Here is a 26,168-nt window from a genome sequence, read left to right on the forward strand (position 1 = left end):
CCAGAGATGATTTTGGGGGAACACTGGCCTCCCCAGAGCTCTCAGAGTGCCCCCTCGGAGGAGATCAAAATAATACGTCTATAATATAATAATAAATAGAATAGTACCAGCAGTGACCCCCCTCCGGAATACTAAGTGTGCCCCCCGGAACATTTTTTTCTGAAAGAACAACTGAACGCAATTGTGTGTTTGAATTCCAGCAAGTAAACACACTGTACATAGTTTTCTTGATAATATTACTGAACTGATTTTACATTCACTTTACATTTTCTTTTCTATATTTTGTGTCCTGAAAAGCCAAACAACTCGCAAGGATTGTGAACAGAGATATCTGGGTAGAGCCAAACAACCTTTTGTAGATTAAATTATACTCTTTGATTATATTAATAATTATATATCAGTCATTTATACTTTTTTGTAAATTTTGTAGTATAATGAAAAATTGTATTTGTATGGATTGCCCTTTAGTGAACTAAAATTGTATTTTTTTCATTTGTTCGGAATATTATAACGGATGGAGTAACTCACTGAGACGATGATAGGCAAGCCTAGTTCAAGTGTGAGTGGAAGTTACTTTACACAATACAAAAATAAGTTGAATTGTAGGGCGCTAACATCCCAGTGCAAATATATAGCCGGCGCATTTTCCCCTCTTTTTGGGGTAGGGCGCAAACATCCCAGTGCAAATATATTGCGAGCGCATTTTTTCCTATTTTTGTGGTAGGGCGCAAATTTCCTGGGCGCAAAATTCTCTCGTCAAGGAAAATATAATGTCCGTGAAGTTGACAAGCCACTTATGTCAGACTCCAATTTCGACTTTAAACGTCGCTAGTGCTACGTTAGTGTTCGATAGTGACGCAAATCGTTAGTACTCCACAGATAACGTGTGCTTTTTAAATAATGGATATAGGTCTTCTAACTGCATGCCAACACGCCCCTTCTAAGAATCATCTCAAAAATGAGGTTAACCGTTAGAGCAAGTAAGTGCTCATTAGAGCCATTAACATTAATGCCTCCATCGTACGGCCCTATGAGTAATGATAATAGCACGCTCTTTGCTAGTCTCAATGCGTCCCTATATTCTCGCGAACATTCTGACGTGCCCAAGTTAGTTACTTTTTTTTTTTTTTTTTTGCAACTATTGTTTATCTGTTATTGTTTATTGCTAGTCTGCAGAGTAGTCCTTACATTAATATGCCATTGTCCTTGATAATCATTGCGTATTTACAAGCAGTTTGTTATTACTGTTAGAAGATATCAAAAAACAACAGATAAAATCTACTACTTAACGGTTCACATTTTTCTTTTACAGTACATAAACGATTGATAATAATAATAATAATAATAATAATAATAATAATAATAATAATAATAATAATAATAATAATAATAATAAGACTATTCCAGCATAAAAGTTATCAATTGCATCCCACTGGCAACAAGAGACGCATATTTTAACTTCACAAAAATTAGTTTCTCACGATTTTCTGGAAAACTACGTATGATAACATCTTCATTATGTCAAGTTGTTTATCTCAGTGTGATATATGTCTTACCTCTGGACAATATCACAGTAAAACAAAAATTAAATATTAGAAGTACATCGTACTTTTGGACTACATCTCATTAACCATGGGAAGATTGAGTAGTGTATACTTTAGGATGTAAGTTTCAGCTTAATTTGCATCATACATTCTTAGGATTACAAAAAGGAAATTTGTTCGTTTGCGTTTGACAAAATTCTTAGGATTACAAAAAGAAAAAATAATTTTTCCGAATTCCGGAATTTTTCCGAATTCCGGATTTTTTCCGAAATCCGGAATTTTTCCGAAATCCGGAATTTTTCCGAAATCCGGATTTTTTCCGAAATCCGGATTTTTTCCGAAATCCGGAATTTTTCTAAATTCCGGATTTTTTCCGAATTCCGGATTTTTTCCGAAATCCGGATTTTTTCTAAATTCCGGAATTTTTCCGAATTCCGGAATTTTTCCGAAATCCGGAATTTTTCCGAAATCCGGAATTTTTCCGAATTCCGGAATTTTTCCGAAATCCGGATTTTTTCTAAATTCCGGAATTTTTCCGAATTCCGGATTTTTTCCGAAATCCGGAATTTTTCCGAATTCCGGAATTTTCCGATTTTACTTTCCGGATTCCGGAAAGTAAAAATTCCGGAATTGGCCATCCCTAATATATATATATATATATATATATATATATATATATATATATATATATATATATATATATATATATATATATATATATATATATACATTAGCCAACATATTTACATATATATGTTTACATTACATCCTACGTTGCGCTTAGCAGTAATGTTTTCTGAGACTTCTTTAAAAAATTACCTAAGATCTCAAATTTATCTATCCCTCTCTCTTGGCTCTTGGTGGGAGATCATGTGATTCAGATCCAAGGTTAAGCAGTAGATCCATGTCTCTCGTAGCCTCGATGTAAAAAAGGACGCTAAACTCTAATTCAACCAAACAATTCAAGTTCTTGAACAGATCTAGCGTTGTATATGTTTTTCGGAGTACCATGACTGAACTCGCCAATTCACGAAAATTGTTATTCTATGCTTCAAAACCTCAAATGCAAATTTAAAATTCCACACATTGCTTCAGTGGAATCTTCACACCTACCTGTAATGATAATATAAAATGTAGCAATAATAATTATAATCATAAACCGTTTTGATGGCTGCGTTACTGAAATGACGGATTTCAAGAACTAGATTAGCGAAACTGCACTGTATAGTCACATTAGTGATAACTGTATTTCTAAATGTAGGAATACTTTGCATATAGTGGTGTAGTCGAACAATGTAAGACTTTATTATCTGACACGAAATACATCAGGGGTTCGAGTCCCTCTTCAGACCAGGACAATTTTAACTGTCTTTGATGTTTGTATTCGTACCTTATTAAATTTTGGTAGATATAGCTGTTTCAAAAAAAAAAAAAAAAAAAAGTAGAATGTTGACTTCTGGTGCGAAAGTCCCTACTTTGATCTCTGCCAAAATAAGATTGTGGTAGACAACATTGTTACCGTGTGTTTTCTCGGGACTCTCCCATTTCTTTGCGCTTTCTGATTGCTACTATTATTATCATAATTATTTACTTTCATGAATTGACCTACAGGGCATAAGCATGTGACAAAATGGAGAATTGACGCGATGAATTATGTAGAACTTCTATATGATTAAAACAAATAAGCCTCGAACAACGCGGTTTCGTATAGAACGGACGTCTCTTGGAATGTATTAACCGTGTTATGGAAGGTACTTCTGTATAACACTGATTCTCAACTGGTGTGACGCGACACACTAGTGTGTTGCGAAACTTTCGAGATAATGTGAAAGTGAAGGTTAAGAAATGGTTGATTGAGTTAGGCTGGATGAGACGCGGACCTACAGCTTAACGTAGTCCGAACCACATGAACTCTTATCGGGAATCGAACTCGGGTCTCCGCTTGAAGATACGTACTCTATCTACATAGCCATGAATGAGGTCCTAAGGTAAGAGATAAATAAAATAAAAATATAGTGTACATTTGAAGAGGAACAAGGTAAATTATCCAAAGTCGTAAAACTTAATTTTCCAGAAATGTTTAAGAATGAACATTCCCTAGTAATTAATGCAAAATTAGAGCTTTTTTTTTTTTTTTTTCACACAATAGTTCAATAGTTCTGGAATTTTTCAAATTGTCTGCCGTGATGTTAGTGTGCCGCTGTCCCGTGCACTTCCAACAGAAAAGCTGTGCAGTGATCAATAAAGGGTTGAGACTCACTGCTATATAATAATAATAATATTGTACACAAAAGATATACCACAGTTAACGTTCATACTAAGCAGACTTGTTGTACATTGTTTCTAAGGAAAAGTAACAAAGAAAGAGAAAGATCTATTTTAAACTCCCATAAAGATTAGAATGTAGATAAACATTACTAGGGAAACAACTCAATTCTGAAGAGCATTGTAAGAAAATATTCAGCTCGTAAACATTTAATAGGCCGAAAGATTGTGTAAAAGAAAAAAGTGCGGGAACTTGAAAGACTTGTTTAGAGCTATAACAATCAATATTCTTATTTACGTGGTGTATTACAATACGATTATAATTACGTAATCCAGTTGAAGGGAGGCACGCAGGTAGTGAGTGACCGTAGGACTGAGTACCTCTACCAAACTATCGGTCCCCGATGGAACTTTTTAGTTGTTTGCTTAAAATAATAAGCAGTCAGTAACACGGGGACCCGAAGGGAGACAGGAAGGCATCTTTCCCCTGGCTCACGAAAGTGTGTACGTAATATAGCAAACCACTTATAATAAATACCAGACGTAATATACCAACCACGGAATGGCCCACCCCTAGAAGATTTTCTTCGGGCGCCCCTAGTCAGGACTATAGGGCAAAGCCTTCCTAAAAATTATCTAGGTTTCCTTTTCTTATACTATTTTGGCTACGAGTTTTTGGAGGAAGGGGCTTTACGATGAAATTTCAAGTTCCATACCCTCTTATGATGGACTATTCGTATTAATAAAACATTAAATCACAAAGATGCCTTCTCCTATTGATTACCTCAAAGTCTACTTTGTTAATCTAACCAATCACATAAAAATCGAAAATATTGGCAGATAAAATTTGAATACAAATATTAAATAAAAGCTAGGGCCCATTCTTGTGGTTTAGTCGCCATGCAACCCAGGCCCGTATCCAGGGGGTCTAGGGGTCCAGGCCCCCCAATTTTTTGCTGCCCCCCCTAAAATTTTCATGGTAGGCTTGCAAATGAATTATAATATGGTAATGAACTATCATATGGTTGAATCGCCCCTCCTAACTTCATCCGGCCCCCCTTACATTTTTGGGCTGGCTACGGGTCTGATGCAACCTGTTGTTCGAGATTTTTCCAGCCCTGACCTGAGTGATAATAACTTAGCATACTTACTTCTACTATTTTATATAATAATTAGCCTTCGGCTAGCTGGGAACTTCGCCCCCGGACACCTGGATTTGCTCGACCAACAGCCTGGCACTTCTCAATCTGTATCTCTGATCTGAAGGGATTTTGAGGTATGAGTCTTATTATAACAATTGCAACCCCTAACATTGCCTAACCGAAAGTATTACATTTCAACCACTTTTGGTTTTGGTAGAGTGCTGTGAGTGGTAATGATCTCTTAAGACGGCGAATCGATTTAAAAAAAAAAAAAGAGCTTGTCGCTTTCTGTTGCCGTTTTCGATATATGGGGGTCAACCGAGAAGATGGAACGCATTCTCAATGCTGAATTGATTGCAGAAAGCCGCTTCTTAGGGATGCGCACGGGACAAGATTTGAGGCTGTCTCGTCTCGAAAATGTGCTGTAAAACTGATGTCTCGACTCGAAAAATGTATTCTCCTTTATTGGAAGAGCTGTGTCTCAACTCGAATTTTTTCAGGAAAATCCTGTCTCGACTTGTCTCGTGCGCAACCCTACCGCTTCTTGATGCCTCTTAACGTTTCAACTCTGATACCTGTCCAATAGACAGACGAACGGTTGGTCGGATGTATATAGCTGTACTATAAGACTTCCGATACTTGTGCATAGCATAGTTTAGAAGTCTAAAAAAAAAAAAAAAAAAAGTAATCTTTTATTTAACGTTACACGCTTATATACCCGTTAAGACTTAAAAAAAAAGATACGGACCATCCGCTTCTTTTTAAAAGGACATATCGCTGCAAACGTACACAGTTCGTAATTTTTCGACCCGAAAAGAATCTTAAGCAGAAAAAAAAAATCACATTTGTTTATATGAATTTGCGATTCAGGATTTGGCTTGTGGGGTTCAAAGAGGGTGGTCAGGACTTTTCTTTTTAACAACACTGTACCACACCTCTGAGAAAAGCTAAATCATTCACGATTTCAAAAGCAATCCAGAAGTGATGGCTTCCGGATTTCCAAATAAGGCATCTGAAGGCAACCACAACACCTTAAGGTGCAATAAAACATACACCTGTTCGAGGGATGATGTACTTGTTGTGTAAGTTGCAATGACAAGCAAAAGAGAATTTTCATTGGACCTAACATAAGGATGATAAACAAAGAAATGCAAGAAAAGTTTAGATTATTCTTGGTGCATTTATAAGGTTTTGAAATATGTATACTGGCTTTGCATCGAGAACAATAGGAAGCACTTAATGATACGTGTAATAAATTCGTAGTGTATCTCCAAGGTCAATATTAACGTTTCTTAATCTCTCTTCAGATGTCATATCTTAAGAATGAATTAGTTTAGCATCAATCCTTTTTTATTCTCTACTCCAGTGGTTCTCAAACGAGGTGTCGCGACGTACTGGTGTGTCACGCAGTTTCCTAAGATGTATCGCGAAATTTTAGAATTTAAAAATCATGAAGAATTTAATAATAATTAGTTAAAATCGAGACAGACTGTATCAGTCAACACCTCCAGCGGCAGCAATAATGTTCAGTGCTACATACAGTCATTATAAAAAGTAATAGGTTTCACTATAATAATAATAATAATAATAATAATAAAAATAATAATAATAATAATAATAATAATAATAATAATAATAATAATAATAATAATAATAATAATAATATCAAATAAGTGTGTCACGACGTGCTGGACGTTCAATATAGTGTGCCGTCAGTCAAAAAAGGTTGAGAACCACTGCTGTACACTGCTGGTACCAGAAGAGATAGATCATTGCACAAGAAGGATAAGGTTTAACGAATATAAAAAAAAAACGAAACCTGAATATGTATTCTCCCCCTTCCCCCAGAATAACTGAGTTGAGACCGGCGCAAGAGAGTATTTGGGGGCCCAATCAGTGAGTTTGTCCCGGTGCTGGAAGGTACTTGTTGCCCCCCCTCCCCCCCAGTCAGCGAGTTATTGTAAAGATATAACAGTTGAAGCTAGAAGTCATGGCAGCGCCCCCTCTTTGAATTGAACTCAGTGATGCCAACCTGTGGGAAAAATCCCATATTGTGGGAATTTTTTACCTTATTTTCTTGGAAAGGGATAAAGAAAAACCAGCATATATGGGATTTTTCGAGAAGATCGAAATTTACGGCTTATTCATTTAGATATTATAAAAAGTGACAAACAGAGAAATTTAATTTTTAATATTATAGTATATTTTTAATTAGTATAACTTGGGAAATTCATAAGCAAAATGGGACTTTTTGCTTCTCGACATGGGATTTCATAATGTTTCAGGTTGGGTTCACTGATTGAACATAAATGGTTTCCGGGTTGTATCTGTGGGTCATTCTCTCGTCGGGGCCCATTGCTGCACCAAAGGCTGGCTCTATCCGTCTGAGAACGAGAAAAGAAAATAAAGGAGTAAAGAAAGGAAACGAAAGTGGGGAAAAAGAAAAAAAAGAGGAAAGACAACGTCAATTGAAGAACAAGATATTTCTGAAAGAAACCAAATTAATCTTTAGGTCTACTAGATTAACTGCGATAGACTAATATAATTTCGTCATCACTAGGGCAGCCATAAAACATAAAAAGCATCATCTATGGTTGGTACCATATCTGTGATTTAGACTACTTTACATATCCAAATTTGCTAATTTTATCAACATAATAAAGCATAATTTACAGAAATAAAGCATAAAGCATAATGCTTAATGCTTTTCATTCCAGAACCTGTATATGTGTACATCAAAGAAAAATATGTTATACTTTGTGATAAAGAAAAAATTATCAACAAAGGCTATTACCAATGCCGCAAAGAATGGATATCAACTACCAATTGTCTTTACGCGTAACAATGGAATGTTCGAATTCCTCCTCTCTTCGCACCTTCCGCTCAGAAGGATTTTTTTTCTTACTTTGTGTTAAAAGGGAGGCAAGGCTGGTTGTGCTTATTCCAAAATGCCAATATCAAGATTTTATGCAATCTCAGAGAGTAAGAGAATTCTCAACTGACCATTTCAAAGTACAAGGCGGTAATCAACTTTGTACTCTTTGTTCTAAATTCATCAATTATGAAAAATCTACTGTGCAGCTACATGTTTCTTCTTCGAAACATCGCTTAAGGAAAACTACACAAAATGTAGTATTTACTGATGTAATTTTAGTGGGAAAAATTAATAGTTTCATTTACATTTTAATAGAAATGCTTAAAAATGAAGTAGAATTCAAGGAAGAGCATATTAAGGCGTAATTTAGGAAAAAGCATAATAAAGCATAATGTAATGAAAAATAAAGCATAATATACAGCTGTATAAAGCATAAAGTTCGTTGCCTAGTCATTACCAATGGCCACTTTTCTTCTGCCGTAAAAAAAGAAAAAGAAAAAAGTACTGAATTAGGGACGTACGCAGGGGTAGGTCATGGGGGTCCGGACCCCCCCCCCCCGAAATTTCGACTTTTGTGTAAATTTCGCCTAATTTTAGGGGCAATTTTAGGAACTTTAATATAAAATACCTTTATATTGAGTTTGGACCCCCCCCTTCCCGAAATAAATTCCTGCGCAGGCTACTGTATTGAAGTTTCCACGACAATTGATTGAGATTACAGCAGTAAATTCTTCAGTTATCAAAGCAGAAATTAGTGTACGCGCGACTGGGTTTTACGGAACCCTTATGGCAGAGGGTCCCGGAGCACTGTCCCGCTGACCCTGCCTAGTTACAGCACTGATTTAACGTCATAGTGTTAAGGACACACTCACGTAGGGGGTCCATCGGGTCTGGAACCTCCCAAAAGAAACTTAGGATATATATATATATATATATATTTGTTCACTTATTTAATATAACTAGGACTTGCTTAGCAAAGAAATGGTTGGTGTACGGTAAAGATTTTGATCTTCCATTTCATTATGTACTCATTCCTTTCTTATAAAAACAATCTAGTTCTATGATTTTTCTGAGAATAGGTGGAAATAGTTAATTACTTGTCGCCTTTTCGAGTGTAGAGTAACTTCGGTTCAAAGGTATAATGTCTTGTAGTATTAGATCCACAAACTTTGGATCCCTCCCAAGAAAAAATTGACTGCTCGCCTGTAGTGATATACTACTGAAAGTAGTGTTTGTAGTTTAAAGGAAATTTACCTAATCTAGGGAAATTTCGTAGGGAAATTTAGCAGAAACGAAATGTGTGGATAAAACTTGAAATCACAGGGAAATTCTCGTCTTGACTGAGAGATCAATATAAATGCGTCTAAATTTTTCTTTGTTTTTCAGAAATAAATCAATACAAGAGCAATACTTTGTGTGTGTGTGTGTGGGGGGTGTTTGTGTGTGTGTGTGTTCAAAGTACTATAATTCGCACCGATTGTTGCCTGGCTGTTTTTGTATGTATTTTTTGTGAAAAAAGTGAAGGAAAATGTACAAAAAATAGAAGCAAAAAGCAAATGAATAAAACAGATGTAGTTGGCACTTAACTTTAATATAGCTAAGTAAATCTTATCATATAACTTCTGTTCCACGAATTGGACACTCAACAAACTAGGGGGAAATTTGATAAGAAAAGGGAAAATTTGTGTCAGTCGAGGGAAATTTTCGTAAGGAAACCTACGAACACTGATTGAAAGCAAATTTTGGTGCCAATTTCAGCAGAAATCTTGTGGCATGGAAGATTGTGAAGCATTTGTGTGTGTGTGTGTGTGTTTGTGTGTGTGTTAGAAGAGAAGAGGAGTTTGTGAAATATTTTATAGGTATCAAATATTATACCCACTTTGTTCTTCATGCACTCATTACCGCTGTCGTTCAGACTTCTGCCACTAGATGGAAACAGTGTAGTAGAAAACGTTTTGCCTTGATGCCGCATAACACCAGTGTACACATTTTACTAAAATGCACTTTTTATATTATTTTTGTTCTTGTTACGAACTCACTATGATACCAACTGGTGCCAAAATGTAATTTCAGTTTAAGAGGTTACCGAATTTCACATATTCATTTTAAGTAAAAGTTTTATCATAGTGAAAGTTTTATCATGTAAGTAAAAGTTTTGCCGGGTGCATGTAAGTAAAAGTTTTATCATAAAATTTCAAAGTTTCTTTTTCATTGTTTTCGGGAATTGCATAATGTAGAGAGATCCTTAACACACCTTTTGATGCACTGAAACATCAGCAGGGTTGCGAATTCAGAGTGTTAGTTTATGAAAACTACGATTTTCCTAGTTCCTCCTTACAGAGGCCTCATCCGATTAGTAATCGTTGGAAATGAAAAAACATTTTTTTCTGCTCCATAGTTTCCAAGCTACTCCAACTAAACAAACTGAAAATTAAGGACAGAACATCCATACGTATGAGTTATGAGTCAATTTACATGTTTTGCAAAAAATTGATTTACACCTTCGGTTACATGTGGCAACACTGTGTGGTTCCTGGTGTACTTCAATCGTTGCTTCCTAGTTTAAAAATATATGCATGAAGAAAGCTTCATTTTGGTACAACCATAATTTGCGTATCGCTTCAGGTTCAAAAGTTCTACTATCCCAAACTCCGGGTTACATTGTATATTGGACACCCTGTAGTGTAAGCCGTATCCCAGTACACTATAATGCTCCCAAGCAAGTTGTGTATTACAGGATTAAGACCCACTCTACCATATGTGCAACACGTAGACCCCTACGTTTGCACGGAGCGGCAAGATTCGAGGGGCGGCAAAATCTGTCATATAACTATGTTATTTAAAATAAATATTTCTTGTTGGAAACAGATTTCATGATTATGGTAATTAAATTTACTAAGCTAACCTTCTATTTGAATACTACTACATTCATTAATCATTTTTAATTCGTATTAGTTTAAGGTCACCTGGATAGTGCTGAAGCAAATGGTCAAACAAATCGCAGCAAAAACTGCTTGATTGTTGTCTAATACAAGAACTCGAACAATAGCGAACACCTGTTCCATTTAGTTAGTTATCACAGGTATTAGATATGAATACTAGTCAGAAATAAGTTCCATATCATTGAAGGTGGAAACAAGTTTTTTTTTTTAATTTTTAACAGATGTAGAAGGAAAATCAAGAAATAAAGATAGAAAAAGCTCTAGAATTGTAACTTTATATATTGAGATTGAAGCTCGATATTGAATTCTATAAAAAGGATTTATACCATTTTTTCCTCTGCAGGTGTATTAGCTTTATCTTTCATTAATAAAATAAATTAAGGAAAAACAAACACAACGAGATTGTATTTGTAGTGGTTAGGCCTTTCTAAATGCGAGTGCCCTTTCCCTCCCCTTCGTTGTTCATGATGGGGGAACATACTTAAAATCGTGGCTTCAGAGATTTGTTCTTTCTGGAGAAAGGGAGCCGGCAAACGATGCCATTACACGCGGCGGCAAATTACCTACGGCCAGCCCTGTACAGGACTACGGCAGCAGATGCAGTGTCTGAAGAAACAGTACGTAGTCATATATTGTGACAATCGTATTCTTTACATTTGCCAGTATGCTTTTAAAAAAAATGTAAAGTTGTTAATTGATCAAATCATTTTAAGGTGGTTATAGATTAATTCTGCACACAAACAATAAGTTTGTACTTATGATATATGGTGGTCTCCTGATTTTCAACTGCACAGTTTAATTTGCAGCTTTTGAAAAATATGAAAACTGGAATTCAATTTTATAATTTATTATTCAAGCAGAGAAACAATAGTATTTATTCATGAACAAAGTATTGACTGATCACGTGTAATCATGGTTTGTAATCTCATGTTCAGCGTGAGGAATCACCATTACTCCTTCATATTGTTTCGAAGTTCCGCACATTTTTTTTTTTCGTTTCCCTTATTTAAATATTATTTCCTTCTTTTGCCGCGTCATTTGTGAAGTATCCTCAAAAACACATTTTAGTGACTCCACAAGTAATATGGTGTTGCAATTTGCCGCTCACTTTTGAACAATACACACTACGTTGTTTCATAAATGGCACTGACGTAAAACATTGTTTTATGTTAAAATGTTGAAACAAAAGGGAAGCAAGGAGATGCTTACATAGAACATGAATTGTTAATTAAGAACATAGCAAGAGTACTTAAGCATTCTTCTTTTAAGTAATACTACACTTCTGCTAACAGACTGCTTGGCTTTACTCGTAAAATATTGCACATAGTTTTTACGTGCTTTTTTTTTTTTTTTTTTAATGAATGATGGAAAGATTTTGCAATTCGTTTAGTTTCTAACTTGCTTTTTTAAATGACTGTTGTTTGTAACTTTTATTACGTTGAAAATTAATTTATTTGGACATTTGAATATCATTGAATGTAGATTGTTACTTTCTAATTTACATTTAGTCTCGATCACGTGCACACTCAGAAATGTTTGCTGGGAGGAGTCCAAAGTACTTTTTTTGGGGGGAGGGGGACTGAAGGAGGCTCAATAGGTCTATATTATATTGAATCTGTCTTGCTCTGAGCCCGAAAAACACGATATGTAAATGTTAATTACTGGCACCTACACTTTTAGAAACAAGAGTTTTAGGAATGATCCAAAGAAATAGATCAAAAGATTGTGATATTGACCAATGATTAGTTTTTGGATCGGGGGCTACAAAATGTTTGAACGGCCCCTAAATCGAGCTTTCGTATCTTTTACGGAATAAGCATATCATATTGAGTTAAGTGATAGTTTGGGTTTATCTACACTATATGTAGTTCTCCAGATATAAGGGCTACAAGAAAATGTTAGATTGAAATATATTGGGTCTTTTGATGCATTTTTGGATCAGGAGTCACAAAAGTTTTGAACGGATCCTAAATCGAGTTTTCGTATTTTTTGCGGAATAAGAACATCATACTGGGTTTGTCTACACTGTTTGTAGTTCTGCAGATATGAGCCCTACAAGGAAGTTTTGCCTGAAATGTACTGGATATTTGATCCAAAAAATGATACAACTAGGTTATTTTTATAAGAAAAGAAAAGAGTACAGGTGAGACGTAAAACTAAATCTTTAACCTATCTCAATCACTTCTCTATTAAACAAGTATAGTTCTGTAAAGATGTCTACAAATGTTAATAGAGCTACGAATTTCTTTTTAAAAAAGGCCAAGACCCGTTGGATCCCCCGTGGATGTGCCCCTGGTCTCGATAAAGTCTGGTGGGTCGTTTTCAAAATGAGAATCTTATTTGTGTTGTTAGAGGTGACAGATTTCTCAGTGAGAGAAAATAAGAGGAAGATTCTAGTGTTCGTAGGATAAAAAAGGCGGATAGGTGATATTCAGAATTTACATAACATACTTTACATGATTTCACATGGTGAAGTAGAATATTTCAATTGCAGACTTGGGCAGTTTCATTTTAATAATTGTTTCACATAAAGCACAAAAAATATCTTACAATTTCCGGTGGAAGCTCATGTAGTTCGGATCCTACCTTAAGCTGTAGATCCTCGTCAAATGTAGTCTAGGTAATAAAAATAAACCCCGAACTTAAATTCAACCAAGCAGCTATATTAAGGTCGCTACATATGTTCTGCAAATCCGAAGAGGAAAAACTTTACCTTTATATCTCTCCGAACAAATTTCCGGAATGTATGTGGACGAAACTACGCATATTTTTTTCCTGTTCTAGTTGGGCTATTCAGGTCAATTTAATTCAAGCAAAATTCGATTTTGAATAACTTTACATTTTTAACTGTACAGGTCCGCCCGGAGCGTTGTGAGGATTTCTTCTTCAGCAGCTCGCCACAGATGTTCCGGGAATCCTAAGAGGAATAACTGTATAATTATTCAGAATCGAATTTCGATTCGATCAAATCGGCCTGAACAGTCCAGCTAGAAGAGGAAAAACTGCACCGTTTTCGCCCCACACACATTCCGAAAATCCGGAGGAATCTGTACAGTTATTCCTCTCCGGATTTCTGGAATGTCTGTGGCAAGCTGCAAAGAGAAGAAACCGCGCATGTTTTGCCCACACACGTTCAGGAAAGCCGTAGAGGACTAACTGCACAGTTATTATTCTCCGGATTTCCTGAACGTGTGTGAACAATGTTGTTGTTTATTTATTTATTTATTTATTTATTTATTTATTTATTTATTTATTTATTGAATTCACAAAACCTGAAGGAATAACTGTATGGTTATTCCTCTCCGGATCTTCGGAATGAATTGTGACCTAGTTTTGTTTTAATGAAGACTTTTTTAAATCTCTTTATTGTCACACATCCTTTGTTTATAATACCCCCCCCCCCAAAAAAAAATCTTTCAGGACATATCGAAATTTACACTCACTTGGGAGTTCTTATTCTATTAGTTCTCGCAATAGCTTCTGTTCATGTCAACAGTATATCACGGCCGATCGAATCTGTGATATAATCGAGACAGTGTTGACTGACAAAGGAAAAGATGCTAACTTCAAAGCAAATTAGTACTAAACATAAGGTTGAGGAACTGGTAGGCTAGGAAATTAAAAACGCTACCTATTGCATTTTGCCTCTGAATACGAAGTTACTGTACATCGTTGGGTTGCTCTGTTAATAATGAGTGAGAAATTAGTTATTATAATTAACCTTCCCTGCAATAACCTAAAAACGTTTTTGAATATGTCCAGAACGATCTTTTTTTTTTACTTATTAAAAAATCGGTAAAAAGTCGTCTTACATGGAAAATAAAAACAACATTAAAACGTACCATTAACCTATAAAAACCTTTTGAATGTGTCCAGGACTATCATTTCTTTTATTTATTAAAGAAATGGGGAAAAGTCGTGTTACGTGGGAAATAAAAACATAACGTAAAACGTGCCATTAACTTATAAAAACATTTTGAATATATCCAGAACTATCATTTCTTTTCCTTATTAAAAAAAAAAAAAAAGGGAAAAAGTCGTCTTACGTGGAAAATAAAAACATAACACAAAACGTGCTATTAACTTATAAAATCTTTTGAATGTGTCCAGAACAATCATTTGTTTTATTTATTAAAGAAATGGGAAAAGTAGTCTTACGTAGAAGATAAAACATAACGTAAAACATGCCATTAACTTACAAAAACCTTTTGAATGTGTCCACGACTATCATTTCTTTTATTTATTAAAGAAACGGGAAAAGTCGTCTTACGTGGAAAATAAAAACGAAACGTAAAAAAGCCAGCTAAATTTATAACTTACAAGGAAAAAAGTATTGTTCGTATGAATTGTTCATATGAATTCTTTAAAGTACTCTCAAGGGATGTAGAACCGTTAATATTAAAAAGTAGTTCCTGATGTTGCACTCTGGGAACTTTGGAAAGCCTGGTGAGTATATGATCAGCATACGCACCTTCGCCGCGGAAAATCCGGGTTGAATTTTTGGTGGGAACCCATGTTCATCGGATTTCAAATTAAGGTATAAGTCTATGCATTACATAGCCTCAATGTTGAAGCGTGAGGCATTATACTTGAAATACTTCTTCTATAGCTATCTTTTTCTAATCTCATTCATTCTCACTCTCAGCTTTGATCCTCCATCACAGGGAAACGAGTAAGGTTCTGGTCCCTTTCCTTTAGTTTTTATCTGTATGTCGTTGGAGTGGCGTAGTCAGAATTTCGTTAAGTAGGGCTCAAGGTCCCTAGTTCGTGTCATTTCAGATGTTTGTATATTCAGTATATTTTAATGTGCCAATTTTTATTTTTTTTATTTTTGCAAAATATCTTATTAAAGGGAGACTATAAACCAAGAAACCTTCTTGCGTACGTCACTGTGACCTATTATTCTGTACTGACCCATATTGAGACTGAATATGATTCAATTTTCCAAGTGCTGGTTGTGAACGAAAGATCTGGACTGGAACTTTGACACGTTGGCGGTTTTGCCATGATACTCATCATTACCATCATATATATAAAATCCTGTCTCTTCTTCTTCTTCTTCTTCTTCTTCTTCTTCTTCTTCTTCTTCTTCTTATTATTATTATTATTATTATTATTATTATTATTATTATTATTATTATTATTATTATTATTATTATTATTTATCTTTATTTTTTGTATGATAAAGTTTATTCTTCCTTCGAAATTTATCTGATATATCCAACAACTGATGTGGTCAAGCGGCCATGTTGATGATTGGAAGAATCATCCTTAGGGAAATTCAAACCTTAATCAGGCCATAATCGTTTTACTATTCATTCCATTAGTATCATTCATTTGTTTAAAAATCGTTCCTTTAGCCTAAAGGGCAGAATCGTGAGACGTGAATCAGAAAATATGTGAATTTCGCCTCAGATTGTGAAACTACAGCGAACTTGAAAGAGATCTAAGTGATCCAATTATAGTGATCCAATTTAAAATCGATACCGCTACTGGTATCATACCGCAAATATAGCGCTACAAGTTTCAACAAAGGAATTAAACATTGACATAATCAATTTTTTATAATGTTGAATCTATATTGAAAAGTACTTTTCTTTCTTGGAATTTCATTGTTTTTGTTCTACGTGGATCATTGTCGAAATAGGAAATACCTGTCTTTCTATCGTAAGATCTCCATACTTACGCATAGCATAGTTTGGAAGCCTAATAAAGTAAATCTATGAAAAATTATTACGGAGTCTTCTTACGTACTGTAAATTTACAGTAAGAAACTCCCTGAAATCAAGCAACAATCATTGTAACAATGATAAATATGACCGAGTAAACCAAAACATAGGATAAACTAGGATTTACGCGTTGTTTAGCAGAAGAAAAGTAATATCGTCTTATATTTTGAGCCAGTACGGTCATTACTAAGAAGGGACACAGAGGAAGAATAATTAGAGAGATGGAAGAAAGATACAAATGGACATGTGATTATGATAATTCATTTTTTGCTGAAGATGTGTAATGGGAAAAAAAAATTCGGGAACATATCAATTCAGGATTTTATTTCCCATTTCCTGTACAGGAACACCGATCACCCAAGTTATTGTTGCCACGAGAAATACTGCAATAATCGGGATAAATAACTAATCGTCGCCAAGGATTTTCCATATGTATTAATTAAATTTTATATATGAAGCAAAAAACAAAAGAAATTCATTTGAAACAACAAGGTTAATCTTTATTTATATGTAAGAAGTTTATAAGGATAAAGATATCTACATGAATTTCTGACAAAGATGGATATTGAGTAGTGAGCAGGTGCTGTTGGATAAAAAAAGAAGCATTATCTAGAGAACGATGCCTCAGTCAAATTATAAAGCACAATAGATCGAGAATTGCAATAATCGAGGTATTCTTCTATATAATTGGTGTTCACTATATTTTTCTATGTGTATCTTGAAGCAATTCTAGAGATACTTAAATAAAGAAGTATCGTACTATATGACAAGAACAGAGATTGCGTTCAGAAAAGATGCACTCTCCATAGCCCAAATGGACTGTGTTATTATTATTATTATTATTATTATTATTATTATTATTATTATTATTATTATTATTATTATTAATAATAATAATAATAATAATAATAATAATAATAATAATAATAATAATAATAAATAAATAATGTAGGGTTGCATGTATCACATGTCTCTTGTCTGGGCGCAATTGTGGCTATGAATGCTGTTTGCTGCTTAATAAAGATTATTATTATTATTATTATTATTATTATTATTATTATTATTATTATTATTATTATTAAATTTCTGATACTATGAACTAACTAGTTACGAATTATTTGTTGGCAAAGGAATTCTATTTGTTTTGTACTTATACTTGCTTAATGCTTATTAATTTATGAAAAATCCTTTTTTCAATTTCAGTGGAGAAGGCTAGATACATAGGAGACAGAACAAATGTAACGATCAGCGGCTGTGAAGAACCTCCTTGCAAACTGAAGAGAAGGACGAAAGTAGACGCAGAATTTAAATTTAGACCTAGTAAGTAATTAACGATATGTTAATTTCAATTCCCATATATTTAGTCCATAGAAGCTCATCTTAAATCTACTATATTTAGTTACTGTTATGACTGTGATACAAATATTCTTTTCTTTATAAAGATTACCTTAGTACCTTAATTATTTATATATTATTTCTACTAAATTACCTCAGCAGGTTGTTTATACGTCCCTTATTATATCTAGACTTTTTTAGGGGCTGTTAGTATATCTATAATTATGTCTGATTACGTTCACAATATATACATCTTAATCTTATTTCATCAAAAATATTAAAATCGCTTTTAAAGGTTTCTTATGTAAAATGTCTCATTCTTAGAATGGAAACCGAAGATGAGAGTTTCACATTATTCTAGTGACTAATTGAAAAACATACACGTAGAGAATTTTAATGCGAGCATGAATAACGAATTAGTTAGTGGAAAATAGTCGAACGTTATCACGTAACACCGTAAGCTCTTTCGCTAGATACTTCATCTGGTAGCGATGGGAAGAAGACTAAAAGAAGAGTTTTTTCTCCTTCTTATACATGCATATGTATTGTTAAAAGTTATTGTACATTGTGTTGTATTGTGTTGACAAGTCTTCCATTTTTTTTTTTTTTTTTTTTTTTACTAACAGTGCATTGTCACGATTACATAAGTCAAACCCTAATAAGTGGAACACAACAAAATAGAAAGAGTTGCAGAATATTGTATATATTTACTACTTACGTTTGAAAATTTGCTTAAAAATAGTTTTCCGTCTCAATTGTATAATATTAAATAGACATGAAACAGAATTATTTTAAAGTCGAAAATGTTTAATTATACTTGAATTCCTAAATACAGTTTATAAGCTCCAATTCGTTATTTCAGAGTGCTTAGATCTCTAGTCTTCTTCAGGATAACGATTGAAAATAGCTCAATTGTTTACGAAAACAATTACGTTAAGAAAATTAGCGTACTTGTATGCTTTCTACAATTAAAGCTATTGCTGTATGCTATAGATCCTTCTGATGAATGATACATTTTATGAAGATGATAATGTCTTTTTTAATACTGAAACATTATCCAGAACACACTATCAATATCATTTTATTTAATAAAAAGTATAATATATTCAACAGAAATAATAATACATATTTATGTTGAGTGTGTCATTAAGATATATTATTACCACAGCTAAAAAAAATAATGAATTTTTTCGAACTAAAATTGAAAATTGAGGCTAAAAAATAATGGTTTAAATTAAATATTAATGCTAGAAAATAGTAATGGTTAAAAACTAACTTGAAACGTAATGCAAATTAACGATTTTAACTCCTAGTTTATAATGAAAACTGTCTTGAGTTGTTAAAAATAACGAAAATTTTGTAGATAGGGATAAGGAAACGTTACTGTGTATGTATAGTATTAAAATATTATAACAGTGATTAGTATGTATCATGTCTACCTTATATCCATGAAGAATATCCATTTCGTATTGGTTTTGAGAAAAAAAAATGTCGATTAACGTTTTAATCATTACGAATTTCTTTAACGATTATTAATCAAAGAATAACTCATGAAAATTTTCATCGAGTAACTGATTAATTTAATCCTACATTTTTAGTAGATTATTGACTAACCTGCTCGTTACTTGAGGGTGCCTATCTCCGTATAATCCATCACCTGTTTTTCTTGTATAAATTAAAGATTTTAAATACAATGTTTATTTATTTGTTTATACGTTTGATCCAATTTTTTCTCGGTTGTCCCTAATATTTCAATGATCAACTTTGCGACATTTACAACTTGACATCTCGATGCGTTCCATGCACGTATCTCTATGTTAGGTATGTCACAAATCTCTTATTATATCTAGGACACGGACGATATTAATGATTTATTTGCTGTGTGATCAAGAACATGTATTAGTATTAATTCTATCTTCCTTAGTTCATCAAAACCTTTACATAACGTTGTTGATCCATTATTTTTATTAATAATACCCGACACATTTCTATTTTATCCTAGCTATCTATGTTTCTCTATGGTTTTTATATATATTTTACTTACGTAATTAAGAGAAAAATCTTATAAAACATATAGCGAAAGTTACCGTATATATCACTTTTAATCAAAACTGAGTATTTCGTACATACAAACCTTATATTATCTAGACTTCTTCATCCAATTTATTCCCGATATATCGTTTAGAATGTTTGTTTCTCAATAAATATACATTGAAATTATATTCACTCTGATAATCGTTGGTGTTGGTAGCTTTAACTAGACTATTGCAGTACTACTTACTTACTTTATTTATGATTGCCTCAGCACAAAAGTTTTCGTTCTTAATTAATATTCATAATTTTGCATGTTCATAGTTTTGCATAATGTATCGTGCTTTCTCAAGGTACCACAAGAATTTCATTAAATATCACTGTCTAACATTTGAAAGAAAACACATGTAAAAATTTAAAGAATATAACAAACTATTAAATGTATAAAAGTTAAGAGTAATTAGGAGTTTAAACTCAATTAGAATCTCTTTACTTGTTACATATGTGTCTTAGGTACGTCCTTGTAAGCTGATAAAGAAAAAAACTTTAAAAAAACTTAAATCATATAAATATTGATAGGGGAGCATTTTCTGAGTTACTCAACAACAACACCACCAGATTGACAGTGCTGCAAACTTATGTTGCATTTTTCCAATGGCAATACGTTAAATTGTTACGTACGTCAAATCTATATATTAAATGCCCCTTTATTACTCAATTTTGCATAACTAAAGAAGCTGTAATATCTAAAACATCTAGATTTCGGAGACCTCTGCAACAGTATTAATGCAAGTGAGACATACGGCACAATAGGACAGTACACATCCAAAATATTTTAGTGTCGGATACTTAGATCATGCTATGTCGTATTTCGAATAAATAAGGACAAAGTTATAGGAAATTGAAAATGTCATTTTCTAAAGAATTTTATTTTTTATTTTTAAAAAGAAAGTGCTCAAATAAGTGTCACGTCCAATTACGTAAATAGTTTCAATGGTCACAAAGATCATAATACCGTTTACAGTGATTTGATATCTCAAATCATTGCGAGAATATGAAAAACATTATTGAAGATTGCTATACTGCTTAAAATGGCGTACCTGTGGGAACTTTTTAAAACGATTGTAACTCTTCTTTGCTCTTATAATAATACAACAATATTATGTTGGTCGTAATTACAGCAAGTTCTCGAAATTACAGAATTCTAAGTAGTGTTGCAAACTTTACCAGTATTTAAGATATCTCCAGAACAATTTGAAATATAAAATCGCTGTAAACGGCATTATGAACCTTATATCTATGGAAAACCAGGGATAATTGTGAGGAGGGAATGTAACGGGACGTCATTCCTCCACTTCCAAAAAATATCTATATCGTCCCTCCACATCCTAAAAATTACAATGCACAGAGATAGGCACGGGGGACTGCGTGACGTCATGCGTCCCTGTACCTTTTCAGATCCACTTTTACCCCTCTGGAAAACTATCTATGTAATAGAGCACTTTTTCGAAATAAAGCCTTTTGACAAAGTCAAATTTTCTATTACTTGTAACTTCGTTCCTATTTATTCGACATAAATTTTATCATGATCATAGTATTCGACACTAAGATACTTCGAATATGCATTACCCCATCTGTCTAACTCACGTTATTACTGTTGTAGAAGCCTCCAAAGTTTGGGTATTTTTCGATGTTTGTAATACTTTGCGTCCTTAGATTGTAGTACTGAAATATAAGTTTGGTATTGAAATTTTTATTCAACGTGCAGTGTAATATGGCGTAGATGACATTTAAAAAAATACAGCTTTGTTAGGTTGACAACACTGTTAATCTGATGGTATTGCATGGTGTGCTAATCAATGTTCCCCTCCATTATTAGCATGGTACAAAATCACAGCTTTTTTAAAAAAATAAATTAATGCAAAATTTACAAGGGATCCTCTATATGTTTGCTATCAATTTTTTAAAGAACTATACTTACCTCAAATACGGTATCTAAAATAAATCATTCGTTAAGACAAAATATAAAAGAATTCCTGTGCGTATCATGAATTTTCTTTTGTGTCACATGATGCATGATTTCTTAAGGTTTTCTGATAGAATGAAAACATTACGTGGACTCAATGTGAGCGCCATCTATGACATGACAAACATCGATGCGGTAATTTAGCTTTATCCAGATTTTGGTTAACATGTGTGGTGCGACTGCAGTTGCAGCTTCTTCATTACTGATTCGCAGTTCGTGCAGACCTCGTGAGAAAGGAGACTCGTTCCTTAATGTAACGCTACAACAAAAATTCCAGTGTGGTTAAATTTGGTGTTCGTGGAAGCATTTAGAAGAGTATTGTCCGAAGGGTGTGCTGGTCCTAACCAACATTTTTTAAGTATTTCATTGAGGTACAAACAAACTGAAATAGTGATAATGAGGGGATACTCCATCCTATTGGAACAGATAATCATTTGTATCCTCAGATGGGGCATCAACCAAAGCTGGATCATGTCAAGATAGGACATGCCTGTAACAGTGTTCTCCGCGAAGACAAACGGACCATACAATTTCTGATGTGACCTACCACAAAACATTCAACTTGGGGGAATTTAGTACATGTTCAATGATTTTCCGTGAATTTTCTGTTGCCGAAAAACGACATGTCTATTAATCCTATTTTCGAATTCCGTCACACACAACGCTTTCTCAGCACTACCAAACACTATATTGTTGCTTTGATAAGCAGCGCCTCATGTGGTCAACGTTGAAACTACAGGAACCTGTAATGAAAAAAAAAATCTTAGGAACATGTGCATCATATCCAACTAACAACATAAACTAAAGTACAATATTTTTCTAGTAATAACATTTTTAAAGTGTGACTTACTTTAGAGACACTATAGATACAGTACATTTAATAATGTGTTTATTCCTTATAATGTGCTAAGGTTTCCTAATATCATTAAAAGGGCGTATCAAGGGGATAGAATTTTAAAGAGCACTTTTCATCATTCACAAAATATTGACATATTCTGATTTAGTCTTTGTTTGGTGCTAATTGCTAATTTTCTTTTTAAAAATCACAATGGTTCTTTAAAGATCAGAATGGTAATATTCTCAATATGTAGTAGCACATGCTAATTTCTTCCGCTTGTTTAGATTTTGACGACTACTTAACAACCAATCAGACCACGTAGAATAGCGTATTCATGATTAGTAATGACATTTTTATTGCTAATAAAACTCCAACTGACCAAAGCAGTATATATATATATATATATATCTGTCTTACAGTTTCGGATATGTAACATTCTTCAGACATTTTTTTAAAACAGAAAAAACGCTAAAAATAAGTGAACATTTATAAATTCTGTGCGTACGTTTGATTAATTGAATAACTACAAATCTATTTGAGAGTCTTAAGCTTTTGGTATAAAGTTTAACTATAATTTAGTGTACCAAATTTTATTTGTATAGTAACTGAACAATGGATATATGATAGAATCACAAATTGAACTAACTTTTCTTATTAGAGGTAAAACTGTTAGAAGGACATAAGAGCCATATACGGCGGACTGTCAATGGGTCAAGTCTTGTCAACGTTACAAAGAATTAGCCACCTGCTATTGTCACTAGGAAGCACAAGAACGTTATCCTGTTTTTCTCTTAAAAAGTAAAAAAGGTTGGTTTTGTCATGTTAAAAAAAAAGTTGGTTTTGTTTCTGTGTAAACTATATATTACATGTTTTGTTTATTTATTTCTGTTAACAATTCGAAGCAGGAGACCAATTTTATTCTTGTTTTCTTTAATATAGAGAAGACGCAAGTCTTCGTACATTTCTGAAATATGTGTTCATAATTTTAAATTATTGACAAAATAACATGTTCTGCTTGTAATTACACTTCGAATCCTAAAATATTATTGCATTGCTTGTAAGTTGGAAATATTTAAGATTTAAGAGTGCTGTCAATTTCATAACTTAAACATAAATGGATTAAATTATTTAATTTTTATTCGTAAATGTGGTAAAACATTTTTTTTACCTTGGTCTATATTTCTCTCACAGATACTGAAATAAAGACGTTGAAGAATAGCGTATATGGATACATTTTGGGAGTTCCGTTTCCTTTTGTTGGAGTACATAACTCTGATGCCTGCAAGAAGATATTTACTGCCGAAGGGGCAAAAGCAGAGTGCCCACTACAGGCCAATACAGAATACATTTATAAAGACACAATAAGCGTTCTTCCAGTATATCCACAGGTAAGATACGTAAAATATGAAAGTTTATAAATCAAGGGTGTTTAATAGGCCAAAGTTGCTGGGTCCTCATGAGTGAAACGCAGAATAATTTATCTTTTTGGAACGATAAATTAGGTAAACAACTTGACACAGTATGTCCCATTTTGATTGGGACTAATGATTTCAAGGCTCTTATTCCGGTCTTCTGCCGGTGTACATTTTGTCCCTATTTTCAGTTGTGATGGTATTTTAACTCTTTTTTTTCGAACGCCTTGTAATTATTACAGTACATTAAAGTATTATTTTTGGTATTTCATATTTTCACATTAACAGCTATGTGCATATTCTTAATTTACAGCAGGTTACGCGTGAATACCGGTAAAGCGCACCACATTATTGCATCCACATACAGTTCACTTACAATCTTTGAAACTAAGATGTGTACTATTTTCCTAACCGTCATAACTGATACATTCTTTTGCTGATTTGGAGTGTTATGCCGATGGAATTTGCTAAATTGAACATAGCAACAAACCAGGCCGGTAGCCAGCCCAAAAATGTAGGGGGTAGGGGGGGCGTTAGAAGTTAGGGGGGCCCGACCCAACCATATTACAGTTCATTTGCAAGCCTACCGTGAAAATTTTAGGGAGCAGCAAAAATTTAGGGGGGCGGCCCCCATAGACCCCCATAGATACAGACCTTCATCAAACTATCCTGTTTTGGAAGATTTACCTTTCACCAAAATATATCGTTTTGAAATAAGAGAAGAATTTTTTTTCTTATATGATAATACTCGTACGGTGAAAAATTATTTTAATCAATTTCTTTGGAATATATTTATTAAGTTTCTTGTATCATTTAAACCACGTTAGAGCTAAAGAAGCACAGCATAACACTCAATTGATTGTGAAGAGGTATCATGTGACCATATACCACGCTTGGCTTCCATGAACTGGCTCAGCCTCAGAGAAGCAAAGATAAGATTCCACGAACACCAACAAGCCAATATTTCAACGCTAGACCACTTGAAATTATCGTGATTTAGTATGTGCCATTCACTTCTATTTAATCAGTTGGTTACAATATTAGTTGTCACCTTACTAGAAGTTTCTGATTAGTCGTACAAATATTGGGGCTATGTTGAATTTTATTCCTAGTTTATTTCTTTTTAACATGAAGTAAAATCGCTTTTAATAAGCATGGAACGTCAAAAACTAAACCAATATTAAAGTAAGATTCTGAGTATTCAATAAAGAATGGGAGGAACAAATTATCTTTGGTATGGGAAACTCGTCGATACCTATTTTTCTGATTTATTAATTTAACAATTACAGTTCCTAAGAAATACAACATTGAAAGGCATTTCAAACATTTAACACATATTCTCATGACTTTGCTGTAAGAAAATATATTTTGAAGAAAAAGAGAGGACGTAATTGTCAGCAGAACTTGCTAGTGAGGAAATGCGAAGAAATGAAAAAAAAAAAAAAAGTGCTTCGAACATCACATGAGATATCGGTTTTACTTCTTCACAAGAAAGAAAATTACTCAGATAATAAGATCATTAACAAAGTCTTTTTGTGGTTGCCGAACCCAAAGAAAATAATGGACAATATTTTTTCTCGAAATAAAATTCTGAGGCGCGTTGCAGAAATGCCGAATCATGTGTGAAGACATATACGTATTAAAATGCTAATTCCGTCTACTTTCTATCTCTCTCTGACTCTTTTACAATAGAGGAGATGTGTGACATTACAAATAATGATCACATGCTTCTATTTGTCAGGTGCATAAATGACAATTTCGATGTATTTCAAGAATTTTTAGAACATTATTAACCATAATAACTAAAAGGGATTCATTAAGCACTTGTGTTGAAAAATGTGATTTTGGTGATGTTTGATTTCGGTAGACGAAATTCGAAAATATTAATGCAGATGGTGCATTATCTATGGTGATGGAGAAAAAAAAAGTTGTGTTTCTATACTTGAGGAGTATTTGAAGTGGAAATTGTTTTCACAGCATTTTATTATGCACAAAGAGGTATTGTGTATAGAAGTCAATGACTTTAGTC

General features: G+C 33.5%; 1 protein-coding gene across 1 annotated transcript in view; it reads left to right on the plus strand.

Moving 5' to 3' along the window:
- The window catches only part of LOC145665144 (NPC intracellular cholesterol transporter 2 homolog a-like), a 66,606-nt gene that overhangs the window by 37,583 nt on the left and 2,855 nt on the right, over positions 1–26,168 (plus strand). Inside the window, exons 2-3 of the mRNA XM_081732424.1 lie at positions 17,701–17,817; positions 23,919–24,115. Of these exons, the coding sequence (XP_081588550.1) occupies positions 17,701–17,817; positions 23,919–24,115 (314 nt within the window). The remainder of the gene's footprint in view (positions 1–17,700; positions 17,818–23,918; positions 24,116–26,168) is intronic.

The sequence above is a fragment of the Thermobia domestica genome, chromosome 11 (assembly GCF_964235325.1).
Source record: "Thermobia domestica chromosome 11, izTheDome1.hap1.1, whole genome shotgun sequence".
NCBI classification, from domain to species: Eukaryota; Metazoa; Arthropoda; class Insecta; order Zygentoma; family Lepismatidae; genus Thermobia; species Thermobia domestica.